The sequence below is a fragment of the Anolis carolinensis genome, chromosome 4 (genome assembly GCF_035594765.1).
Source record: "Anolis carolinensis isolate JA03-04 chromosome 4, rAnoCar3.1.pri, whole genome shotgun sequence".
Classification (NCBI taxonomy): Eukaryota; Metazoa; Chordata; class Lepidosauria; order Squamata; family Dactyloidae; genus Anolis; species Anolis carolinensis.
This window is the reverse complement of record NC_085844.1, coordinates 34,026,482-34,052,443: the sequence shown is the minus strand read 5'-3', so window position 1 is coordinate 34,052,443 and position 25,962 is coordinate 34,026,482. Positions and strand designations below refer to the sequence as shown.

General features: G+C 40.1%; 1 protein-coding gene across 2 annotated transcripts in view; it reads left to right on the top strand.

Moving 5' to 3' along the window:
• The first annotated feature begins 485 nt into the window (after window positions 1-485).
• Window positions 486-25,962, top strand: part of cnbd1 (cyclic nucleotide binding domain containing 1) — a 180,346-nt gene continuing 154,869 nt past the window's right edge. For both annotated transcript variants that reach the window (XM_062980202.1, XM_062980201.1), the window contains exons 1-4: window positions 486-1,444; window positions 13,169-13,232; window positions 17,927-18,040; window positions 21,392-21,553. In XM_062980202.1, coding sequence (XP_062836272.1) covers window positions 1,405-1,444; window positions 13,169-13,232; window positions 17,927-18,040; window positions 21,392-21,553 — 380 coding nt within the window. In that variant the 5' untranslated portion in view covers window positions 486-1,404. The remainder of the gene's footprint in view (window positions 1,445-13,168; window positions 13,233-17,926; window positions 18,041-21,391; window positions 21,554-25,962) is intronic.

The window sequence follows — 25,962 nt, the reverse complement described above, 5'->3', positions numbered from 1 at the left end:
GGCCCTTCACAGCCATATAACCCAGAATATCAATGCAGATAATCCACAATACCTGTTTTGAACTGGATTATCTGAGTCCATGCTGCCACATAATCCAGTTCAATGTGGATTTTATATAGCCGTGTGGAAAGGGCCTCAGTTGTTGCTGCAGCAGGGCACAATCTTCCAATCTGCTTTGCATCCACTTTTTGGCTTGAAGCTAGCAGGTTAGGTTTAAATGTTCCTTATCCTGTCCCCCTAAATAATCCCCTTATTTAACTTCATCTGAGAACAGCCTCTTGAGCTAAGACTTTTGTCTTAATTTCCAAATAGGAAAATATGTTCTGCATGTTTGTATGTTAAAAAATCAAGCTGTGAGCCATTGTGATTGGTGCTTAATGCATGATGTTGAATGACATCACCAAGGGCTATCTGGAAACATCAAGACCTGACCTGATCTTGAACTGGCAATCCTGGAAAATATAGGAACTTTGGAGCAATGAGGTAGTATAAAATAGGTCTTGAAATGCCTCCCATGTCTTTTGCATTGGTATTTTCACCTTGCTCTAGTTTCTCAATCTAAACAACTGGGAGGAATGAACACATTACCTATTGGATATAAAGGAAAATTGGCTGAATCTGCAGGCAGATGATGCACTAATACTGTATTGATTAAAGAGGATGAAACAAGAAATCTGGAAAATTATGAGAACAATGTGATTTTTCTCACCTACATTTAGATGAATATTTATACTCTAATTTTTGATACCTGAAAAGTTTCTGAAGTAATCTGTCTGGGTGATAGCCTAAGCATTGTAGTAGGGGCATCTTCAAATCACCATAATGTCAATGACAGTCTTTTCCTAAGTTGAATCTAAAAGAAGCACAGTCTGTAATGACAGTGTATGTATTACATCTATCTTGACACATAATTGGCAAGTGACAAATGATTTTATAGCCACTTCAGTCTGAGCAGGCATTACTGGGCACCAAGATAAATCATGTAAGAACTGGCTCTTTTGAGTCAAGAACAAAGTGTAGAAATTTTGTCTATGAAGATATTTTAAACAAAAAAAGTGATACCACTCATCGAAGTATCTTGTGCACTCATGCACATACAGAAGTAATTGAACCATGTATCTGATAAAATGTGTTCTGGCCCAGAAAAAATGATGTTTTAATCTTTAAGATGACATGAAACCATTGGATATGGGTGCTTGCAGCTCTTTAGAGAAAAAAGAAGTGAAAATAATTTGTCTGTCCTGTGGAGCTATGCAAGACACTGATGGCAGAGCCAACAACTGTCTTCAAGACTTCAATTGGTAATTATGTTTTTTTTCTTTTGTGACTTCATCAGAGAATATTCTAAAATTCTTAGAATTTTTACTAGGATCATATTCTATCTTCTTCAGACAAAAGCATGGTATGGTAGGTTTTTGTCTAAGAGCAAAGAGAATGCTTACTGGTATGTTTATAACTGTTATTAAGTTTTTATTACTTAAACTTGATATTAGTCCAGACATGCAAAAACATATGAGATAGTTTTACTTGTGCTATGTTTAATTCCATTTTCCTTAGAAGTGCATAAATAAGACACAGAACCCACTGGAACTGTGTATATCAGTATAGGTTTTGGTTATTTGTGGTATATTTGTGCCAGTGTGGTATAGGGCATCTGACTATGATTCTGGAGAGAAGGATTCAATTCTCTATTTTGCCATGGAAATCTATTGGGTGATTGTTGGCAAGCCATGTCTTCAGCCCAGAAAATCCTACAGTAGGCTTGTTTTAGGGTTACCATAAGTTGGAAATGACTTAAAGGCATGCAGCAACATGTGTGGATACTTGCAATCAAAGACAGGGATACAGTGAAATCAGATGACTATAATATGGGCTAGCATCCTATTTGTGAGTTACATAGGCATGTAATAATGTCTACACAACTCACATTTTGGTAATTGTGGAGGCTGGACTCCTCAAGTGCAGTGGTTCTCAACCTGTGGGTCCCCAGGTGTTTTTGGCCTTAAACTCCCAGAAATCCTAACAGCTGGTAAAGTGGCTGGGATTTCTGGGAGTTGTAGGCCAAAACACCTGGGGACCCACATGTTGAGAACTACTGCTTTAGTGACTGTACAATGATCAAACTGCCTCAATCTATTGTTTACCCGTTTATCTGGTGAACCGCCGCAAACCAAAACATGGTCATTTATTGACCAGTAGAGGGCAGGGGGAAGCTGGGAAGGGCCCAGATCTGTTCCTGCAGTTGAATGCATAGCAATTATATTATCCTCAAGAGGAGTCCTGTGAGATCCTGGAGGATGCCTGTTGCTGTGTATTTAGCTATAGGAACATTGCTGGACACTTCTAAACTACACCTATTACTTTCCACCAATCAGTAAATTGCCCTTTGGGGTAAGAAGGCTATAGAAGCCAAAATGGAGAATTTGAGGGATGATATAGAGACATGGTGTATTTGCCAATACACTTCCAATCTAAATTCAAGATGTTGGCAATGACATTTAAAGCTCTAAATGTCCCTTGACAATTGAGGAGATACATCCCCTTATATATATACACTAACCGAAGGACTGAGGTCTGCTGGGAAGAGTTCTTCTCTGTGTCTCACCAGTGAGGTCAATACACTGTGTGAGGATGTGGGGGAGGATCTTCTCCTCTGTGCCACTCCAGTTGTAGAATACTTTCCTTTTGGATTCTTGATTAGTGCCAATGCTGGTTAGTTGAAACATGGCTGTCTATTAAACGCTTTTGGACTTCACTAATTTCAAAATAATACTGCAAATGGTTTGAAAGCTGTTGTAATTCTTTAAATCTGTTTGAACCTATTATTGTATACATTTTTTTGTTTATTTAGAGGATTTTGGTTTTAAAAATCATTTAACTTGTTTGCATTGATTTTAGTGGAATGCCAACCTGAGATCTTTTGATGTAGGGTAAGAGTGTTGTTCTTAATTGCCATCAAGTTGACTGGGACTTATAGTAACCCTATGAAAGAGAGACCTAGGATCTCTTCACACAGTCCACCGGATTCTCCACACATCATGGGGAATCCAGCGGTGTCTAATTGAATGTGTGGGGAACCCATCACCCCATGCCCCGCATTACCTGATTCGACAGTGGCCACCTGGTTTTCCTCCATGGTCTCAAAGGCAACAAGGGAAGCCCTTTATGTTGCCACTGCCACAGCATGCCCTGGATCTTCTATAGTTTTCCAAGGAGCCCCACTGAAAGTAGTTCAACATCGTTTGATGGGAGCTGATGGACTCCGTCATAAAGCTATAGAAGATGCGGTGTATGCCATCAAAACTAAACCCATCTGATAATGCTACTAGTCATCAACAACCTAGCTCAAGTCTTGAACATTCAAAGGTGTAGCTTCCTTGATTGAGTCTATCCATCTGTAATACGGAATTCCTTTTTTCCTACGGCCTTCTACTTTACCAAATATTATCTTTTCTAGTGACTTGCGTCTTCTCATGATATGGCCGAAGTATGACAGTCTTGCTTTAGTCATTTTGGCATCTAGGAAATGTTCAGACTTGAAGTGTTCTAGGATCATTTTTGTCTTTTTAGCAATCCATGGTATCTGCAGGACTCTTCTCCAGCACCAAATTTTGAATGAGTTGATTTTTTTCCCTTTCAGCTTTCCCTACTGTCCAGGTTTAATAATCATATGTAGAACTGAAATTACAATTATGTGGAAAATCCTAACTGTATTATTCAATTATACAGGTAGTCCCCAAGTTATGAACAAGATAGGTTTTATAGGTTTTTTCTTAAGTTGAATTTGAATATAAGTCAGAACAGGTACATTTTTAAGTGTAACTCAGATAGATAGATAGATAGATAGATAGATAGATAGATAGATAGATAGATAGTTTTTGATAGCATAGGTAGTCAGTCTCCCATGGCACTTTCCCAATTGTTCAGCCATCAGTTCTGAAAGAAGAAGTTCTGATGTCCTCTGCATCAAAGTATATATTTGAAACCAGACATGTAAACATTTTCACATGTTCACCACTTATAATACATCCCTATGTTTGGTTCACATTTCTAACACATAGAGTTGGAGGTATTCCTTCTATTGATCTGTAGTTTCCTCAAGGCCTTGTTACCACAACAACCATTTATGTGCCCCTTTTGTCATTTTGGTATCTAAAATGTCCAGGCTAAAAAATTCTCAGCCCTCTTTTTCATGTGAAACAGGTGTGTCGTATATGAATCAAATCAGATATTCTTTCCATTTTATTATTCTCTTCTTCTGTTCTCAGTATCCTCTGAGCTGCGATGAGCCAAAAAGATGTAGATTTGGAGCTTATAGATGGAAAAGTGTTGCTGAGATTTTCAATTTTTCACACATCTTTTAAAGTTATATGATTATACTTTGTGTATGGAAAATATCCTTTTTCTCAGGACCTGGGGATCACTCACTGTGTGCATTACTGCAAAGAATGTTGTGGATAATTTATAGACCCTCTGAACTGCTTAGAGTTTAGCTGTAATGATGTCAGTTGGCACTCGTCAAAAGAACTAATCTTCCCTCTATAATCTAAAGTAGACCCAGCAGGCTCAGAAAAGAACTACAGTTTTGTCAAGAGTGAGTTGAACCATTATCAAATACATTTATGTTCAAAAAGCGCTGTGAAAACATAAAAATCTAAGCTCAAATGTTGATAACTTCCCATCTGTCAAATGGAGCTGCTAAGAAGGATTAGAAAATAAAACTAATTTACCAGAATTAAAATGAATTTAATTTGTGCTTGGCAATGAACTGTGAACATGAACAGAAAATGTTAGTTCAATAGCACTGAGATTCAAATAATGGGAAGTACAGAGTAAGAATTATTTAAATGTGTGTGTTGCAGGGAGGGAGATTTTTTAACATTTCCATTTCCTACCAAAATGTTTGTGCATTTGCATTTTGAATGATACACAGTTCTGGCAATCCTATGTCCTTCATGGTCATCTAGTTATTTTCAACACTGATTTGTTGAGCAAAGAGTTGCAAAAATCCAAAACTCACAATAGCATTGCTTCATTAGATGGCTGCCACATGCCCAGAGCACCTGAGGCAATTAAACATCTGTGCCGAATTAGTGTTCCTTGAATTTTAAAACTTTTCTATCAACATGTTACATTTTCTTCTCCTCCCAGTTCTGGTCTCAGCAGCATTCATTCATCAGTCCTCAAGTCCCATAGCACCAAATAATGTTGTTCTGCTCATAGTGTGGAGGGTTCCAAATGAATCTTTGCAAATTGAGTGTAACATTGAAAGATGGTTGTATTGCTTCCAAACTACTTTTTTATTCATCCATGTGCAAAGCTTTTGTTTGCAAATAGCACATTTTGTCAACAATGAAAAGTGTTGGAAGCACTGCTGCAAAAAAGCATTCTCTTTATGCCTCTTCCATCTTTCTAGTATTAGACCAATTGACACGGTTAATTAGTGTAGTGCTTTCAGCATGTGCCTAACTGTCAGCTCACCACAGCCGCTCCTGAATGAACACACGAGACTCTCTGTGATATCACCAGAAACTTTTACTGTAGGAAACATGAACATCAAAAAAGCCAAGAATGGGAGGCTCCGGCCAACCATCCTTTATATACCCTCCCCCTCATTTGAAAAGTCTCTTCCCGCTCAGTAAAACCCCGCGCAAATTCCCCGCCAAGTCCAGCAGCCGTTTCTTCTCCGAGTCCTGAGCCGCAGGTGTCTTATCAATGTCAGTGACCCTGAAACTCAGAGCCACATACAGGCTCTAGTAGCAGGGTTCTGACATGGCGTCCTCCTCCCCTTCGTCCTGGAAGGAAAAGATTAAACACAACTATTGTTCTCCGCTGTCCAGAGTTCCTTTATACTTTTTTAACAGGCTGCAATGGAATACCGGGTGTACCTTTCCTAGGTCCTTAGGTAGCCTCAGCTCATAGGTCACTTCGTTTATTCTTTTTGCTACCCTGAACGGCCCTATATAGCGTGGAGCCAATTTTTTAGATGGGAACCCCAATTTCAGGTTTTTTGTGCTCAGCCAAACCAGATCCCCTTCGCCCAATTTGTCCCCCTCTCGGCGCCTACGATCTGCAAAGAGCTTGTACTTCTTTTGTGTTTCCCGCAATGCCTCCACCACGGTCTGCCACCCTTGCTTAATTTTGGCCGGCCATTCCTTGTCGGTCTGGCCCTCTCCTTCCTTCCACTCGGGTAGCCTGGGGAAAGGTGCCACCTCCTGTCCGTATACTATTTCGAATGGGGCACGACCTGTGGCCGAATGTACGGCCCCGTTAAAAGCCATCTCAGCAAACGGTAGAAGGTCCGCCCAATCGTCCTGTCTATAATTGGTGTACATCCTCAAGAATTGGCACAGTGTCTGTTGGGTACGTTCGACCCCCCCGTTGGTTGCGGGATGAAAAGCCGAGCTCAGGTTCCTTTCTGCTCCTAACAGCTGTAAGAATTTTCCCCAAAATTTTGCCGTAAATTGGACTCCCCGGTCGCTAATTATTTTGTCGGGACACCCATGTAGGCGATATACATGCTTCACATACAAATCAGCGAGCTTTTCAGCCGAGGGGAGTTTTGGCAGGGCCACAAAGTGTGCCTGTTTTGAGAATAGGTCCAATATTGTCCAAATGTATCTGTGGCCTCTGCTGGGGGGTAGTTCGCCTACAAAATCCATGGCCACGCATTCCCATGGCCTCATGGGCTCCACCACCTTCTGCAATAGCCCCTGGGGCTTCCCCGGTGGTGTTTTTCCCTCTGCACACAATTCACACTGCGTGACGTACCCCCTGGCGTCTTTCCTCATTCCGGGCCACCAGCATTGTTTGGCCAACAGTTTAATAGTCCTGGTGGGGCCTAGATGACCCGCACCCTTGTTATCGTGGCACTTCCTTAACATTTCTCGTCTTAAACATTCAGGAATATACAATTTTTTATTTACAAACACCAAATCCCCACACAATTCTCCCTTTTCTTTGTTAGTTTGTAACCATTTGTCCATTCCATACGCTCGCTTCAACTCTTCCTCCCATATTTCTCCTCCCCCCGTGGAAATGGCAGTACGTTTGTTTTCTTTGGCCGCTTGTGCTCGAGTTAGCACTGCCAGGCCCCACTGCTTATCTAGGAACAGGCTCCCTTCAGATTCCTGAATTCCTCCCCCGTGCTGAGGCATCCGAGAGAGAGCGTCAGCGAGTATGTTATGTTTCCCCTGGAAGAATCTGAGTCTGAAATCAAAACGGCTGAAATATTGGGCCCATCTAATTTGCTTCGCTGATAGTTTACGAGGGGATCTTAGATACTGTAAATTTCTATGATCAGTCCACACCTCAAACGGTGTTCCACTTCCTTCCAGAAAGTGTCTCCAGCACTCTAGTGCTTTTAGAATCGCTAAGGCTTCTCTCTCCCAAATCGGCCAGTTTTTTTCTGTATCGCTAAACTTTTTTGACAGATAGCCACATGGCTTCAGGTTCCCCCCCTCGTCTTTCTGCAGCAGAACTGCCCCATATGCCCGGTCTGACGCATCGCAATGTAATACAAAGGCCTTAGACATATCAGGGTGCTGTAGGACAGGTTCCTCAGTAAAACGCTTTTTAAGGGCTTCGAAAGCTTCCTGGCATTCTATTGTCCATGTCAGTTTGGCCCCTGGGGCCTTCACTTTGGCTGTTTCTCCCCTGCCTTTAGTTTTTAACAAATCCGTTAATGGCAAAGTGAGGCGCGCAAAGTCCTTGATAAATGTTCTATAGAAGTTTGCGAACCCTAGGAAGGATTGCAGCTGCTTCCGTGTTTTGGGGGCTTCCCACCCCCTCACGTCTTCCACCTTCGCAGGGTCCATCGCCACTCCCTGGGAGGAAATCCTATACCCCAGAAAGTCTATCTGGTCTTTATTGAACTCGCACTTTGCAAGCTTCGCATACAGTTTCGCTTCCCTCAACTTTTGTAGGACTTCCCTGACTAGTTCTACGTGTTGCTCCTTAGTCCGAGACATTATCAATATGTCATCTAAAAAAATAAAGACTCCCTTGTACAACAATGGATGCAATACTTCGTTGATTAATTGCATGAACGCGGCCCCTCCCCCGCACAAACCGAAGGGGAGCACACGATAATTGAATAATCCGAATGCGCAGGAGAAGGCCGTCTTCCACCTGTCCTCTGGTTTGATCTGCAATTTATGGTAGGCCTCAATTAAGTCCAATTTAGTGAATATCTGCCCTTCCGATAACTGGGCGATCAAGTCCTTCACTAAGGGTAGGGGGTATTTATTTACAGTACTGATTGCATTTAGGCCCCTGTAGTCAATGCAGAGCCTCAGCGTTTGGTCCTTTTTCCGCCTGAACAACACAGGTGCCCCTAAAGGGGAATTTGAAGGCTCTATGAAACCCCTCGCTAGGTTTTTATCAATGTATTTTCTCAGTTCCTCCTTTTCCCTAGCTGACATCGGGTATATTTTTGCCTTGGGAAGCTCTGCTCCTGGGACTAGCTCTATTTTCACTTCAACTCTCCGCTTCGGTGGGAAATTGTCTGCTTCCTTCTCATCAAACACGTCCACAAAATCCCGATACTCTGGGGGTAATTTATCTGCCAGATCTGCTATTCTGATAGAGTCTTCCTCCCCCCTTTTCCCTGGCTCCCTCTCCCCTTCCTGGCTCCCTTCTTCCAAATTCATCCTGAAGATCATGCTCTTATCCTCCCAGTTGATTTGCGGGTTGGCCTGCCCCAGCCACGGCATGCCTAGTATAATATTATAGCTGGCTATTTGTGATATCACAAATGACACCTTTCCTTCCCAACTCCCTATCTTACACTTTACATCTTCGGCACTGTACTTAGCTAACGATCCCGATGCTGTGGATCCGTCCAACTGCGAAAAAGCTATTGGGGATTCTAGGTTCGTTCTTTCGCATCCCAATCCCTCGGCTAATTCAGGGGAGATGATGTTCCTGGAACATCCACAATCCACAAATGCTTTGCAGGTTGCTTGTTTGCTGCCATTTTCAAGCTGAATGGGGACCACTATCATAGCTTTGTCCTGACTTACCAACCCCCCCGAGTGGTGCCTCATCGGTGGTTCTTCCTCGGCGCGTTTCCCTGCCACGGCTCTTGGTTTGGGCGGGCCTCCGCCTTCCCCTTTTCTCTGCCAGCACTCGGCAGCCCTGTGGCCCAACCGGCCGCACACGAAGCAGCCACTCCTGCTGGCGCTCACGTTCCCTGTCGGCTCCGTTCTCCTCCCGGCTGGGGTTGATCCCTCCTTCCGGCTCCCCTCTTTCATCTGCGGCCGCTGCTGTAGCCCTCCTCGGTGCCTCCTCGCCTGGGCCAGCGATGTCTCGACGCGCCCCGCCAGCTGAATCCATCCGCGCAGTGTGTCAGGCTCATCACGATGCACCGCCCAGGAGAGGATCTCCCGCCTGAGACCCTCTTTGAAGAGTTCTATCTTTGTTACTGCAGACCATTCCGGCACCTTTTCGGCGAGGCATTGGAACTCCTCCGCATACTCAGATACCGACCTCTGCCCCTGGGAGACGGTCTTCAACTTCTCCCTCGCCCGGATCTGCTCCAGTGGATCTCGGAAACGGGTCTCCAGGGCCCCCATAAAGCGTCGGAGTGACCCCAGACATGGGTCGCGCCGCGCGTGCAGCTGAACGTACCAGCTAGCCGCTCCCCTCTTCAACACTGCACCAATGGCCCGTATCCGGCTGGATTCCGTTCTAAAAGTGTGAGCATTGTCCTCCATATAGCCCCTCACCGTGGTCAGGAAAAAATCCAGTTCAGAGGACTCTCCCCCAAACTCGATCCTTAGTTCCTCTCGTCTTGGTAGGGGTCCCTGTGGTGGCAATCCCCAATTCTCCGCCCGTCGCAAGCCCCCTTGCGGACCAGTGGGCCCCGCTGCTGCTTCTCTTGGCCCTGTGCCACGCCCGGCATTCGCCAGGGGCACCAGGGTCTCAGCTGGGAGCGTAGCTGGGATTCTCGGAGGTTTTTCCCCTTCGTCGTCACTCTCCTCCACCCGCGTCAGGCTTGGTTGGGTCTTGGGCCGGGCGCCGGGCTCCTTTCGCATTTCCCTTCCCTTCGGTGCTGGGAGGTCTGCAAAGCTCTGGCTGCTTCCCACGCTCACGTCCCACATTGAGCCAGCCCGAAGTTCCCTTCCTCTCTCTGGCTCCGCCAAAAACGCCAGGCGCTCCATCGCCCTCGACATCACTGCCAGGGTGGTCTCCATCGCCGACATCCTCTCCTCCAGAAACACCATCCTTTGTGGGCCTGGGGAAGGTGAACCTTCCTCTCCTCCGGTGCTGTCTCCCCGCACCACTCCACGCCTCTGGGTTACCCCATTTGGCTGGGCATAAGCGGTGGATGACGCCAGGGCCGCCAGCTGGTGGAACTCAGCGTCCGGCTCGGGAGTGGCCCTTTCCGACCTTCCTCCTCCTGCGCCCAAGAGCTCTTCATCCTCCACTTGCATGTTACACCTCACCGCTACAGCGGGATGGTGTCCGTATTCTTGGCTTTGTGTCAGCTCACCACAGCCGCTCCTGAATGAACACACGAGACTCTCTGTGATATCACCAGAAACTTTTACTGTAGGAAACATGAACATCAAAAAAGCCAAGAATGGGAGGCTCCGGCCAACCATCCTTTATATACCCTCCCCCTCATTTGAAAAGTCTCTTCCCGCTCAGTAAAACCCCGCGCAAATTCCCCGCCAAGTCCAGCAGCCGTTTCTTCTCCGAGTCCTGAGCCGCAGGTGTCTTATCAATGTCAGTGACCCTGAAACTCAGAGCCACATACAGGCTCTAGTAGCAGGGTTCTGACACCTAACCATATTTCACAATATTTCTTAAGCTTTCCCTTTGCTCATCTGTACATTGTAATGTATGATCATTGATGATCAGTGTAACACAGCAACAAGATCTTATGGCCTCAGCAACTCTAAGGTTTACGGGGTCATGTAGAGATTATACCCTTTTGCTTCTGTGCCATAAGATGGAAAGAACTTAAAGAACACAACAAATGAAGGTGTAGGGATGCAACAGAGCCCTTTTCTCTATGGTCTGCAGAACCCTTGAACAGTTCATAATGGACTGTAATATGGCTGTACAGTAAAAATTAGACATTACTTCAATTATGTAGAAAATTATTAACAATTTGCCCTACTCATTGCTAGAGATCTCTTAGGATTGTTCAGTTGTAGAATTCACTATTGTTTCAAAATAATCAGAGTGATGTGACTGAGCCCACTGTGAAGTTACCCCTTTTTCCACCCTGGGACCACTGTCTGTCACCTTATTTCTTCTTAATTCACTACTGGAGTTTCTCCCCCTGGGAGAAAGGCGGGATAAAAATGATGTAAATAAATAAATGACAAGTACATACAACTCTGTCTCTAATTCAACATCCCTGGAACCCCCCAAATCACTTGCGCTTGAGAAAATAATTTTTGGCAGAAATTAAGCACAAAATAGAAAAAGGTTTTCTTATGAGGTGTCTCCATAATATGAACCAAACTAGGTTTCTTTCCTTCAACTTCCTTTCAAATTGGGCCTCCCCCCCCCCACCTCTATCCAGAACTAACTATGCAAATGATACTGCTATTGAACTTTCTTTTCTTCACTAAGTGGACTAAAGACCTTATCAGATGTAGGGAAAGGAGCGTCTTCTCCTCTCTCCTCTCTGCTGCCGGAATGGAGTCTCACGGAGCCCATCACATGGTGCAGGGCTACTTCTGGCAGGAATCCGTGGGGCTCTGTTGCTGTAGCATTGTGGCAGTGGAGAGAAAGGGAATCCAGAGGAGTGGGGTGTTTACCTGACTCCTCACTGGAGAAGGGAAGAGGAGGTGAAGAGGAAGCAGGGACATATGGGCAAATGACATGGGAAGAAAAAATGCGGACCCCGATGGGAGGAGACAGAGTCTGTTGTGTCCTCTGCTGTGCCACCCTTTTCCCTGCTGTCCCCTGCTTTACCCCTCCTCATCCAATAAGGTCACAAAACACTGTAGTAGTTTGGTGAACACAACAGATTAGCTTCCATCATTCACAAGGACCTCCACTAACCTGACAAACCAGTTTACAAAATTCTGAAGGGCTGCAACACTCGTAATAATAATAACGAGTGGGAATCCAACCTGAATTACAGGGAAAGGGGGTCAGAAACCTGACTATGTTACAGATGTCTTTGCCTTTCGGGCAGAGCAAACCCCAAATCCTGGAACAGCAGGCATCAGTCATGCTCCTCAGAACAGATCAGCTTCTGAGCATTTGGTATGCATGCAGATTCTGTCTGATCTTGGAAGCCAAGCTGAGTAAATCCTGGTTAGATGGGCAAATGCTAACAAATATCAGATGCTGTAGGCTATCCGTCATCCCAAATGTTTGGGACCAGATGTGATTTATGTTTCATATACAACCTTAAGGTAATTTAATACTATATTTTTAACAATGTGTGTGCAACCAAGTTTGTGTACATGTGGACAATTTTGGATTTGGTGTATTTCAGATTGCAGAATTCCAGATAAGGGATATTCAACTTGTCTTTTAGATGAAGGAACTAACAAAATGACCTCTGAGTTTTCCTTTGCCTGAGAAAATCCTGTCAAATACAAGTCACCAAGCAACTTGAAGGCACACATGTACACAAATGGTTTCTGCTACTAAATGTTATCTGTTGCATGGTATCAATAAAATGATAGATTGATGGATGCTGTGGTGCCTTCTAATCCAGCTTTTGGCTCTACAAACCCATGTGACTAGCAGACATATCCAGGCCCCCTTTTCATCCAGCTCCATCTGGACTGCAGTTTGGAGCTTCTAACTTTTATTTGTGCTGTTGAATGAATGTAAAGTGTAGGCAGTTAGTTCTTCTTTTCTCCTCTGCTACTTCCACTATCTGGTTGCTTTTTGTGTAAGTTCTAATTCTCTTTTCCTTCAACTGTAAATCTTCAGCTATAACCCTTTTAGTGCCCAGAAAGCTCTATGTCAGTGAGTCCTACTCAAGCAAATAAAAGTTAGACTCGGAGATGTATTTTCTGTGATTTTCTGCATAATTTATACTTTGCTTTATCTTTTGATAGATTTTTTTTTACTTTTGTTTTATTTATTTGCTATTATTTATTTGTTGTAAATATTTCAATCTGTTTTGAAAAGGTGGTATATAAAAATATAATTAACAAATTAAAGAAACAAATGCATGACTTTGCAGGTGTTCGAAGAGTGAACTATGACAAGTTAGACACATTGCTGAACATCAGTGGGCTTCAAGGCAGGTAGGTTATTCTAATTGGTCTGTGACATAGATATTAACTAATGCTTGTTTGATTTTGCAAATGTTTGTGTATAATTAGATTTTTTAAAAGAAGATGTTCTGGAGAAGGTTTTTAAAGGGTCATATGAATATAGAAATAGACATAAACACACAATAATATTTACTTTTTTTAAAAGAAGGAATTATAGGGGGAAAGAGGGAAGGACTTGGTTACAACAGTGTTTCCAAGCCTGAAATGCTTTAGATGTTTTGCACTTGTACTATTATCAATCCTTGTCAGCATGGCCAATGGTGAGGAATGCTGGGAGCTATAGGCCAAACATTTTGAGATCATAAGGAGCAGGGAAGTTAAAAACTATATGTGCAGTGTGTGACTCAGTAAAATGAGCATAGCCAAGAAGCTATGCACTATAGCAGACATGGGCAAACTTTAGCCGTCCTGGTGTTTTGGATTTGAACTTCTAGAAACCCCAGCCAGCTTGCTGGCTGTTAGGAATTGTGGAAGTTGAAGTCCAAAACACCCAAGAGCCAAAGTTTGCCCATGTCTACACAATATCCTACTCAGTGTGAGATAATGCTCTCTTGCCTTATAAAATCCTAGGCAAGAAGCAATAACAACAAAAGGCAATATGCCTAATAGGGCTGCCAGACACTGCTGATATTTGGTTTGGCACTTCATATTTTGTGTAGGACTGGGATGCAGCACTGTGCTTCAGTTATCTCAGGATAGGGCCCTCCAGATTTTGCTAGACTACAGTATTTATTAGTATAAGGCCCCTACTACACTGCCATATAAAATCCAGATTATCTGCTTTGAACTGGATTATATGTCAGTGTAGAAGGGGCCTAAGACAACAAACAAAGAGTTCCCATGGTCCAACTACTTGTAGAGGTCCACATGTCTTCTCGAATCATAGAATCATAAGAGCTCTGAATTTATTTACTTCATTTCTATCCCGCCTTGCATGTATATATGTTTCTCCTATGAGCAGAAGTAGAAACTTGAAAAGCAAGGGTCACTTTGGAAACAGTAGCAGTGAAGAAAGTTAAATCCTTTTTTTGTTCAATGACTTGACCCTCATTCAAATTAGAGGCTCTCATAACTTCTATTTGCTAAAACACTCTTATGTTTAATCTAGTTTATCTTAAATATGAAAAGTACAATTCAGGGCCTATCTCTCTTTAAAAAAAAACAGTGATTTTAACTAGAGTGTCAGCATGAAAACTAGAGTTTGGGATTGATCAAAGGTTGAAACATGACACTGTTCTCTTGAAAAAACTTGAAAGAAGGAAGAAACTCAATAAGATAGTTACATCATTTGCTAAAAGCAACCTCTAAGGTAGGAATAGGAGAGACTTTAAGCTCTTTGTGATGATCTGGCTGCATAGATCATTGCAGACTGCAACCAGGTATGGGAAGACGTGAATATTTTCAGGTAGATCAATCAAGACAGGCAGAACAAGACTGGAGCAATGTAGCTCTTTAAAAATGAGACAGACTGTTGCTTTGTTCTAACACAGTTTGCCCTCAGGCTGCAGACTAGGAGTTTTGACAGTTTGCTTGAATTTTCTAAAGCCCAAGGCTCTAGTTCTCCCTGAACTGCTGTAGTGGGAGATATGCAAATAGATAATGTCAAGGGATCATGATTAACCAAAATGTTCATCCTCTTCATATTCCTCTGAAAATGAACTAGTTGTTGAATTAATTATTATTAGTTTGTTGCATTGTTATTGTACTTAGATAAGGATTAACAGAAATTTTTAAAGAAAGATATTAAGGCACCAAAAATCTCTTGACAATTGCATTTCTACTATTCTCTTGTCCTCTCCTCCTCTAAGTCAGTAGTTCTCAACCTGTGGGTCCCCAGATGTTTTGGCATTCGACTCCCACAAATCCTAACAGCTGGTAAACTGGCTGGGATATCTGAGAGTTATAGGCCAAAACACCTGGGGACTCACAGGTTGAGAACTAGTGCTCTAAATCAAAGATAGAAAGTGTGTGTGTGTGTGTGTGTGTGTGGCTCCCATATCAGTGAGCCCTGTATTCACTTTAAGGTAAAGGTTTCCCCCTGACATTAAGTCCAATCATGTCTGACTCTGGGGGTTGGTGCTTATCTTCATTTCTAAACCGAAGAGCCGGCGTTGTCCGTAGACAGCTCCAAAGTCATGTGGCCGGCATGACTGCATGGAGCATCGTTACCTTCCCGCCAGAGCGGTACCTATTGATCTACTCACATTGGCATGTTTTCGAACTGCTATGTTGGCAGAAACTGGAGCCTAACAGCGGGTACTCACTCCGCTCCCGGGATTTGAACCTGGGACCTTTCGGTCTGCAAGTTCAGCAGCTCAGTGCTTTAACACACTTCGCCACCGGGGCTCCTTTTGTAGTCACTTCTTTTAAGAAGTCAAATCTTTTAAGAAGGTAACTTGAGAATAGGCACATGGGATTAATCTTTTAAAGTACAGATTAAAACCTGGAGTTGAACCATCATCTCACTAATATGTGAACCACCAACTATCACTTTTGTATGTGAACATCTGTAAATATATTATGGTATAAAATCCATCTCACAAAGACATATGTGAGAACTGGTTAATCAATGAATGCTAATTTTAAAAGAGAACTGTATGGTATATGTTTAAAAGAGAATGCATGCAGAATGTATATTTATACAATTCATCCCAAACTACATTGAATGCCTGCTGGGCCAGAAAACAAATTCTCCCCCTTCTACATCAAAATATGGATGCTGCCACTTCAATAAGCATTGAATTCTGGATGTCAGACCATAAGCTTAGTATATAAAAATCAGTTCTTACTGTGATGTCATGATCCCATATCTCTACCTCAGGAATCCTTCTAGCTATGAATTTGATTTCTTTTTTGAATTGATTAGTGAATAAATAATTGTCTTGACAAAGCTACAAGGACTTATCAATAGAGTACATTTCAGTTCAAGTAAGTGTCCATTGAGCTTTGAGATTAAGGACTTTAAAATTCACAGTGGAGTGGACTAAATAAAACTGAGAGCAAAAAGATGTGAATCTGAATAATTTATTGATGGCATAATCTTTAAATTCAGGACATTTCAAAAAGCATTTCTGCATAATTAACAGCAATTTTCTTCAAGATAGAACATAATTAAAGAAAAAAACCAGTGGGGGTATATTTAGATGATGGAAAAGTTAGTTAAATGCATATCAGACTGCACCTGCTGCCTTTTCTAATATAGAAGGCAAAGATTTACATTCCTTTTGAGTCCTAAGAAAATTTAAAATGTAAGCAATGAAAAAAGATATTGCTATGACTAATAAACCCAATAATCCACACTAACTAAGAAAATTAACAAGCAAGATCCCTAGTTGTAAACTAATTTCTGAGACTATACTTTCAAAGTAAAATAAAGCTAAAGTGTCATTCCTCTTTGTGGTCTCTGTGAAAATCACACTTGTGGTGGCCCTAAAACCTCAAGAGCTTTCCAGAAGATTCAGAGCTGACTGCGCACGTGCATGAAACTACCATAAGTGCGAATTTCACAGATGACCATTTGAGGAAATGCGGTTACAGATAAGCAACCATTCCTTCTGTTTTGTATGTTAAGAGCCATATAAGTGAAAGACAATAGAGGGAAAGGTACTGCAACCAGCCTTGAACAACACTTTGTGAACATTTATTATTTTTATTTATTTATTTACAGCATTTATATTCCGCCCTTCTCACCTCGAAGGGGACTCAGGGCGGATCACATTACACACATAGGCAAACATTCAATGCCTTTTAACATAGAACAAAGACAAACAAACATAGGCTCCGAGCGGCCTCGAACTCATGACCTCCTGGTCAGAGTGATTGATTGCAGTTAATTGCAGCTGGCTTGCTCTCCCGCTTGCACCACAGCCCGGGCCCATTTGCTTGTGAACATTGCTACACTCTAATAGATAAGGCAATTTGTGACACTTATGTACTTTGGAGCCTGGAAAATTATTTTCAGAATTCAATTCACAAAATTTGTTGGGAGATTATGGAAGTTGTTATCTAAAACTATGACTCTTTTAAACTCTTATTTCAAGTAACAAGGTCCAGTTATTCTATTTTTAGTTTTCAACTTGTCTTCTAATCTAATACCTAGCGTTAGTCCCAGATAGAAGAGACTAACTGAATAAACAGAAATTTGCAAAATCAACAGCTATGGAAATTCCAGTGATTTAATGAGACTATCTAGTTGAGATTAGCAATTGGATTGAAGTATTGGTAAAAGTATTAAATGGCTTCTGTTATGCAGTTCTTTTATTGGATAAGTGGAACAAGGTATCTGGTCCAACAAAGTCTGTCATTAAGCAACCTTGCTTCATAACCTCTTTGCTTGAAAATTCAGTGATTCCATTCACCACTGACATTTGTTGAATCTTTTAGAATTATTACAAAGTCAAATGTCAAACTCCCATAATCTATTTTCAAGACAAGATGATAATGTAATAGAGTTTGAAAAATTCATCTTTGGACTATTACTTTTAGATCCTCCAGTCAGTATGCCTGCTGGCCAGGTTGGTTGAGGGATTCTGAGAATTATAGTCCAAAATAAGCTTTTGCACCCTCCATGCTGGAACATCTACTGGACCCAAGTCTGGGTTTGGTACAAGTACAATACTCCTTAGAACTTTGTTTTTGTTTACTCATTTCATATTTTCCTTCAGAGATAATTTGTACACGATTGATGAAGCTCATGAAAAGTTTATGGCAATTTATCCAACCATTTTTGTTAAGGGAAAGATAATGTTACCAGGTATTCCTGAAAAAAGAACCACCGGGTAAGTCATCGTTTATTTTCAAGCTGTATATAATATGAAAAAACTCCAGGAAAGAGAAGCAGACAATGATGATATGGAGTTAGTCATCATAACCACATGCCATAACGCAGCTGTGGAATACAAATACTAGTAGAGGTGAATTCATTTTTTGCTTGAGTGAAACTTCAGTTTGTTTCTGCATTTGTTATCCCTTTCAGACATTTATTGACTGTGTCGACCCAAGTCACTGTCTTATTTTGCTATAGAAAAGACATTGATGGGAAATGTGCTGTTTTCTTTTTCCTTTCTTAAGTCAGTCCTAGATAGAATTGAATCAAAAAGTACTGGATGTACCTTAGATGTTCTTAGTAATGTATTAAATTTAATAAATTCAATACAGGTGCATTTGGATTCAACTCAAGTTCAGCTTGCTATACGCTTTGGGTCCAACCTATCTTCGAAATCTCATCTCCTTCTATGAACCAACGCGAGCATTGAGATCTGCTGGGGAGGGCCTTCTCTCAGTCCTAGCACCGTCTCAATACGATTGGTGGGGATGAGAGAGAGGGCCTTCTCAGCGGTGACTCCCTGGCTCTGGAATACCCTCCCTAAAGAAATTAGTCTAGCCCCCACCCTTCAAGCCTTTTGGGTGAGTTTAAAAACATGGCTCTTCAAACAGGCCTTTGACACTGTAATCTGGCCAACTCGATGACCCATCAATTGTGCCACTTCGCACTTTGTTATTGCAGATAGCCAGCCTATTCACAGGTCCTACTACATTTTAGGAAATTTTATAATTCTCACATTTTTTACTGGGATTTTACATGTATTGTTGTTTTTATAGTTATGTAATGTATTTATATTGTGTATTGTTGTTCATATGGGCACTTGCAGTGCTTCCGTGTCGCCCCGACTCCCCTCAGAGAGATAGTGGTGAGATACAAAGATTATTATTAGATTATTATAATGCAGTTGGAGTGGGTTTTTAATAATAATAATAATAATAATAATAATAATAATAATAATAATAATTTTATTTCTGACCCGCCTCTCCTTGTGGCTGGAGGTGGGTTACAGAATAATTAAAACACATACCACAAATACACATATTAAAATGTATTTTATAAAAGGTACATATTAATATGTATTTCTATAAAATACATATTAAAATCTGTATTAAGTATGTGTCCATACAGCCAAAAACTTATATAGGATGTATCCATCCTATATAGTAACCTATACGTGTCTTGTGTACTTTCCAATGGAAATTCCTACATGGGTAGGAATTTTACAATCTGAAGCCTTACAACATGAATGAAACGGTCCCAAAGGATAACAAATTAAGGAGGGAGGAGGAGGAAAAGTGCACAGGTTGTAGGTCAGCTAAAGTGATAGGTTTGAGAGATATGGTAACCCAGTTGTAGATTGCTTTCTTTTTTAGATTCTTGGGAGAAATCAAGGATCAAGGTACATTTGCCAATATTCACATCAGTCAATATTATTTAGCAAAGGGGAAGAAAAAGATTACACACTAGTGTGACCTTTCTTTCCTGGGAATTTATCATTTAAACTTTAACCTAGCCCAGTGTTTGCAGAGACAGAACTTCAAGTTTACTGTAGACAGGAAGTCAATGTCTTTGCTTTCAGGAAAATATCCAGTAAATGAAAGCACTTTAGACTTCTTCATCCCCCTTGCTTTTTAACAGAAAACTAAGTTTTACAGATCAGCAAATTGTCCAATCTTTAAATGGAAGAAATATTTTAGCAGCTTAGACTTTCTTCCTTGCTGATGCACCAAAATCCTTATTTTAATAGAGACTTTGAATTACTTTTAAGTACCACTATGCGCTTAGAGTAATTTTGCTTACAAGTGAACTGGGGATCAATGCAATCAGCTAATAAGATTATGCACATTAACTATAAAGCAATATGTTGAACAGGAACAAGGGAGATGCATATGCGATTGAATTTATTGCCTGATTCACCGTTGAAGTTGGTGTTTAATTTTTTGTTGCTGCAATTGTACTTTTCTTCTTTCCATTGGTTTTTTTGTGGAATCATGTGCACAAACCATATGCATGCCTATGTGAAAGAGATAGCTTATAAACAAAATGATATATACTACTTCTTAGAAGGGTTTTGTGGAGGAAAAGCAGTCCTCCAATACAGTGCCCCGGGCTCTGATGTCCAATTTGCTATAGGAATGGGAAAATATTTTAAACATTTAAACACTTTTCAAACAACATGTTTTTCACACATGGAATAACAGATGAAAAAAATCCTAAAATGATGATAATTTTTAGTTTGGAACTTGTTCTATGCCAAATTTTCATGTAGTTCTGTAGAAAACAGCATTTTCTGCATAAAAAATAATATTTTGCATAGATATCTTACTTCCTGTGTAGAAAAAAACCCAGAAAAATCTGTAAAGGTGATGATTTGCACAGAAACACAGCAAATAATATTTCTACATAGAAATATTATTTTATATGCATAGAATGCTGATTTTCTTGCAACATTTGTGCAGAATAAGTGCATAATTGTACACAGGCTTTGAAAACTGAGTGGAATATTTCATATATTTGATGAATGAGTTATCATCCAGGAAATTTCATGTTATAATAAATTGATTTATCTTTAAGATGAAACAAGATTTGATGAATTTTACAAAGATTCATGCTTGACTACAAGAAAGATATTGTACTATTGTACTATTTTAATAATTTGATAGGTGAGTTAATGCCACAGAATTAGGGATAAGAATATTGAAGCTATCTTATATTGAATCCAGCTCTGCAGGCAAAGATACTTTTCAGCCCTGTTACCTGATTTTATGAATTGTAATTGGAGATGGTGGGGGATGGATTGTAAAACCATGTATGCCTTTTGTCATTGAGTTATGGCTCATCTTTGCAAAGACCAAACAGTTTAACTTTGACCAACCAAAATGTCTTTGAGACATTTTCCTAATTGTATCAGAATTCTTTTTTGCTCCTCAAAATACTTCAGTTTGTTTGCTTGAAGTGACATTTGCTTCAAACACTACTTATTATTATTATTATTATTATTATTATTATTATTATTATTATTATTATTATTATTTCCGGTATTTCTACCCTGCCCTTCTCCCCTGGGGGATTCAGGGCGGCTTACAAATTGGCAACAAATTGCTTCTGAATTTCTCAGACATTTTGCCTGAGGATGAACTCAAATGTTACTTTGATTTATAAGAGAAATTTCTGTGGAAACCCTACTTTCTCAAAAGTGTCAAATATAAGCATGTGAGTGTACTGCCTATTAAATCATACCTCATATATTAGAAGTTGTAAGATTACTTTTTTCTAATAGAAGTACTGTATCTCTTTTCCCTAGGGTACATTCCTGTTATATAACTAAATCTAAAACCAGGGAAGATTTTGACAGTCACAATGTCAAGTTCTACATGGATCAGGTGAAAGGTCCTCAAAAATTGCATTCTGGCTCTCCAGAATATATAGGAAAGCTGCAAGACATTGTAAAGATACTCCAGAAGATGTAAGATTTAAATTCACACATAGTTTTATGTCCTTGCCTCTTCAGTACAGACATGGGAATCAGTAACTGTCAAAATATATTATGAAGCAATATAAGAAATTAATAAATTTATAGAGATCTCTTATTGTGGAGGTATGCTAACCATTTTGCTTTAGATTATTTCCAATGCCTTCTCACAGATTGTTTTTCAATTGTAGTTTAAACTTTAGTGCATGGATTTTATGTTAATGTCAACTGTTGAGGCTAATAAATGTACAGGCATTGCATTGGTAAGGGTAACAGAATGGAACTTTGTTAGGACTTAATATTACAACACAATCTTTAAATGATAAAGGTTTAATGTTATTCCCTACTTACACTATGCCTAAACACATGTAATAATATTGTGCCTAAATTATTTCTTCATTATCTTTGCTATATGTCATTCCAAATAATGCCATGTATATTTATGACACACTAGTGTTATTATAATTTGGACAGTGACTAAAATAGACTTTTTCAAATACTATAAAATCATGATACTTTTTCTTGATGAAGTAACAGTATCTTGGTAAGACTAAGACTCAGTGTAATAATTTTATTTCTCTAAGTATGGAAAAAAGTATACAACTGGCACTTGAACAGCAGAATCCCAAATGCCTGTCTAGAGATTCTCAGTGTGCATCGAGACTGATTAAAAAGACCAGAAAGTCCCCAATATAATTCTTCATCTTTCCCGTTGTTGTTTTTTAAATTTTTAGATCCATGTTTATCCCAAAAATATTTTCTGTCAGTGCCTGGTATGATTAGCAACTTTTATACTAGGTGTCCAGATTGGTTTATTTTGTATCAATATAAAATTGGAATGACCCAAAATCTTTTCAATCAGTCCGGATGTGACCGGAGATGGGGAATGAATTCCAAATTTATCTCCCAAACCTGCACAGAGATATCAAATTTGAATGTCAAAAGTTTCACAACTGTATGATTCAAGCCTGAAACAGATAAGTCGTTATTATGAAGTTGTGTGTTCAACAGTATTGTCAGCACATATATTATAATTTGAAAGATACTGAAATGATATGTAAATACTGACTCATATGAGAAGCAGCTACTTTTGGTATAAGGTCCACTCTCCTTTTAATTCCAATTTTATCATTGGTATGTGATTGTCCTAAAATGAGTAAGTCAGTCGCTATTATTCTTTATTAGGAAGGTAGATTGATTGATTTTATTTACCGCCTTTCTCCCAAAATGGGATTATTGCCATCATGTGGTTCCCATGTTGCAAGAACTCGCACTTCTTTTAAAAATAAGTTCATCTATTGCCAAGAATGAGCATTTCAGTGATATTTCTTCACATCCCTATATTTGATATAAACCAATTTGAAGAAAGAATATTTAGCAAAGTGAGTAAGGAGAGAAAGAAGAGAAGGAAAATGGGGCTAAAAGTTTTTATTTGTTGTACAAAATATAACAGTAAATAGCAAACCCACATAATTCCTTCTGGCTTCAAGAAAGCTGATGGTATCACAACAGATCCAAGGCTGTATGTACACCTTTTAAAAATAATTTAATGGCAGCCATATAGGTTGGAAGGATCATATTGGAACTGACATTTGGAAGGGCAAATGTCAGCTGTTTCACCTACAATAATTTTCTCAAGATGCTCACAGTGCTATTTATCTTGGGTGGAGAGAGAGGCACCTCTTCCTGTGAGCTAAATAGCAGCTGGGAAGGGGTTTAATTTACAATGGGAAAAGACACATTAGAAAATGTTAACAGTCCAGTTCTGCTGCTCCTATTACAATATTAAAAGGCAGCTGGCAATCCAATCACAGATCTCATGCTGCCACAACTAGTTTTGCCCTAACAGACACATTTTTAATTTGAAAAACCTTTGATGGGGTAGCATAGCAAGCATTGGTGCACTATTATTTGTAGCATTAATGGCACATTTTCATTAATTGGTTGCACTAATGACTGTTTTAATTAAATAGTTTTTATAGTTCTGATTTTATGTTTTAGTTGATTGCTTTAAAAAGAGGTTGCTTGTATTTTATTATGAGGGAAGAGTAGGTAAAAATGACTGTGTATCAAGAAACAATGTTTGTTTTACAATATATGGAGCCAGAAATGCAATAATACCATGTCTGCAACTTGGACAAATTAGGTTTTGAAGTACACCTTCTTACATGGCTGGGGATACTTGGATTTATAATGGAAAATGTAACTTTTCCAAGCATTCTATCATTCTGATCCATCAATTTAGGTGATTATTCTAACATTCATATTGCATTGCATCTAATCTGTAGTATACTTAATGTTCTTGCACAGTTATTTTGTCTACCTTTTCTCTGCTTTAAATGATGGGCTAATCCTTAATTTAATTCTGGCTAGTCATGTTGCACTGTTTAATTTCCAAAAGTTAATTGACCTGCCCTCCAGTAATGTTAGCGGCTATAATGCCAGCTTGTCTGCCTACCTCAGTGCCAGTGGAGGGGCATGCACTATCATTCTGTCAGTATTTGGACACATATGTTGCCTCCATGCTGTGAATCAGCTTTAGATGCCAGAATAAGGTGTTAACAGTGATTAGGATTGAGGATTGGGAGCTTGTTGGATGGTGGCTGTGGATAAAGGCACAAGGTGAGGCACTTTCCAGACTCTGTTTAATTTTGAGACTGTACTGCAGCTGTCAAATGGAAACCAGTTTGGAATGTTAATGTTATGAGAAGGAGGGGAAGAATGTTCTTCATGATTTAGCTCCCCTACTATACTGGATGCAAAAATGTTATTATTTTGATATATTATTTAATATTTATAATTCTCACAGTGGATCTATTTTGGAAGGAAAAATAGTTGGGTTTTAAATTATTTCTCTGTTTACATTTTTAATTTTTTTGAATGGATTATAACACAAAACATCCAAAACTTAGAATCTTCAATAGACAAGAGCTTTCCAAAAATTTCATGTTGGTGACACATTTCTTAAACATGCATCATTACTCAACACAGTAATTCAGCTTTACTAGTAAACTGGAGGTTAACCCAGCCCATTAAAGTAGATATAGGTACATACTTAAATTGTAATGACAAAATGTATGGCAACACAACATATCTTACAAAAAAATATAGTTTTTAACACACACACAAAAATATATATGGTTTCTTGCTTATTTCACAGACTCAAAAGTTTTTTGTAAGGTTCATGCAACACACCTACACACTGCAACTTACACATGAACATGTCATGACACACAGTTTGAAAAGGTCTGCAATACACCTTCCACTTCCATAAGCCCTCATAAAATTAGAAAAAACACATTAAAAAAATAACTACTTTTTTAACCGGAAAGAACACCTCTATAGAATTTCTGGATGTCCTCCATGAAGAGTCAAATCTGCAAATGTGGAAGACAGACTGCATTTTCTTTGCATTTTTTGGACAAAGGCAAGCAGTATTATTTATTTATTTATTTACAGCATTTAATTCCGCCCTTCTCACCCCGAAGGGGACTCAGGGTGGATCACATTACACAAATAAGCAAACATTCAATGCCTTTTAACATAGAACAAAGACAGACAAACATAGGCTCCGAGCGGGCCTCAAACTCATGACCTCCTGGTCAGAGTGATTCGTTGCAGTGATTAATTGCAGCTGCTCTCCAGCCTGCACCACAGCCCGAGCCAGCAGTAATGCCTTACGGTTAGGCAGGTCTTATCAACCATCAGAAATACCTTTCTACCAGCTGACCTATATTAGTGGAAAGGGCATTCTTCTGGAAGGTGTAGTCTACTGAATATAGTCTGCTGGTAGAAAAGGATCAGAGATGACACAAATGAATAGGGAGTTGTGTTATGCCTGATAATTCTTCAAGCTTATGAACACAATTATAATGTTGTTTTTCTTGAAAAGTGAGTACAGTACACAATTCAGAATTACACACTATCCTCCCGAACCAATGCAATGTAATGATTTGACTTTGGAACTAGAACTGTGGGAGACAAGGGACCTCTTCACACTTACCTTTTTTTGGCGATGGCAGGGTTTTTAGACTTCAGCCACAGAGCTCGATGGCTTCCATCACACCCAAGAGAACTACTTCTGGGGCAGTTCCATGGTTGAACTGCCACAGAAAAAATGGCAGCAGTGGGCTACGGCAGGCTCCCCATCTTTCCATTGGGAAAGAAGGGTTGAGCCGCTAAAAACGGGGTTCCCTCTGTGCGATGAAACAGGGGGGAAGCTGCGACAGAGTGAAGTGAGTGGCAACAGGTTCCTACGCCCCCTGTGTGAGTGTCGCTGGGATTTATTTATTTATTTACAGCACTTTTACCCTGTCTTTCTCACCCAAGGGGACTCAAGGCAGCTTACAATAGGCAAAAATTCAATGCCTGCAAACAATACACTAAACAACAATTCATATAAA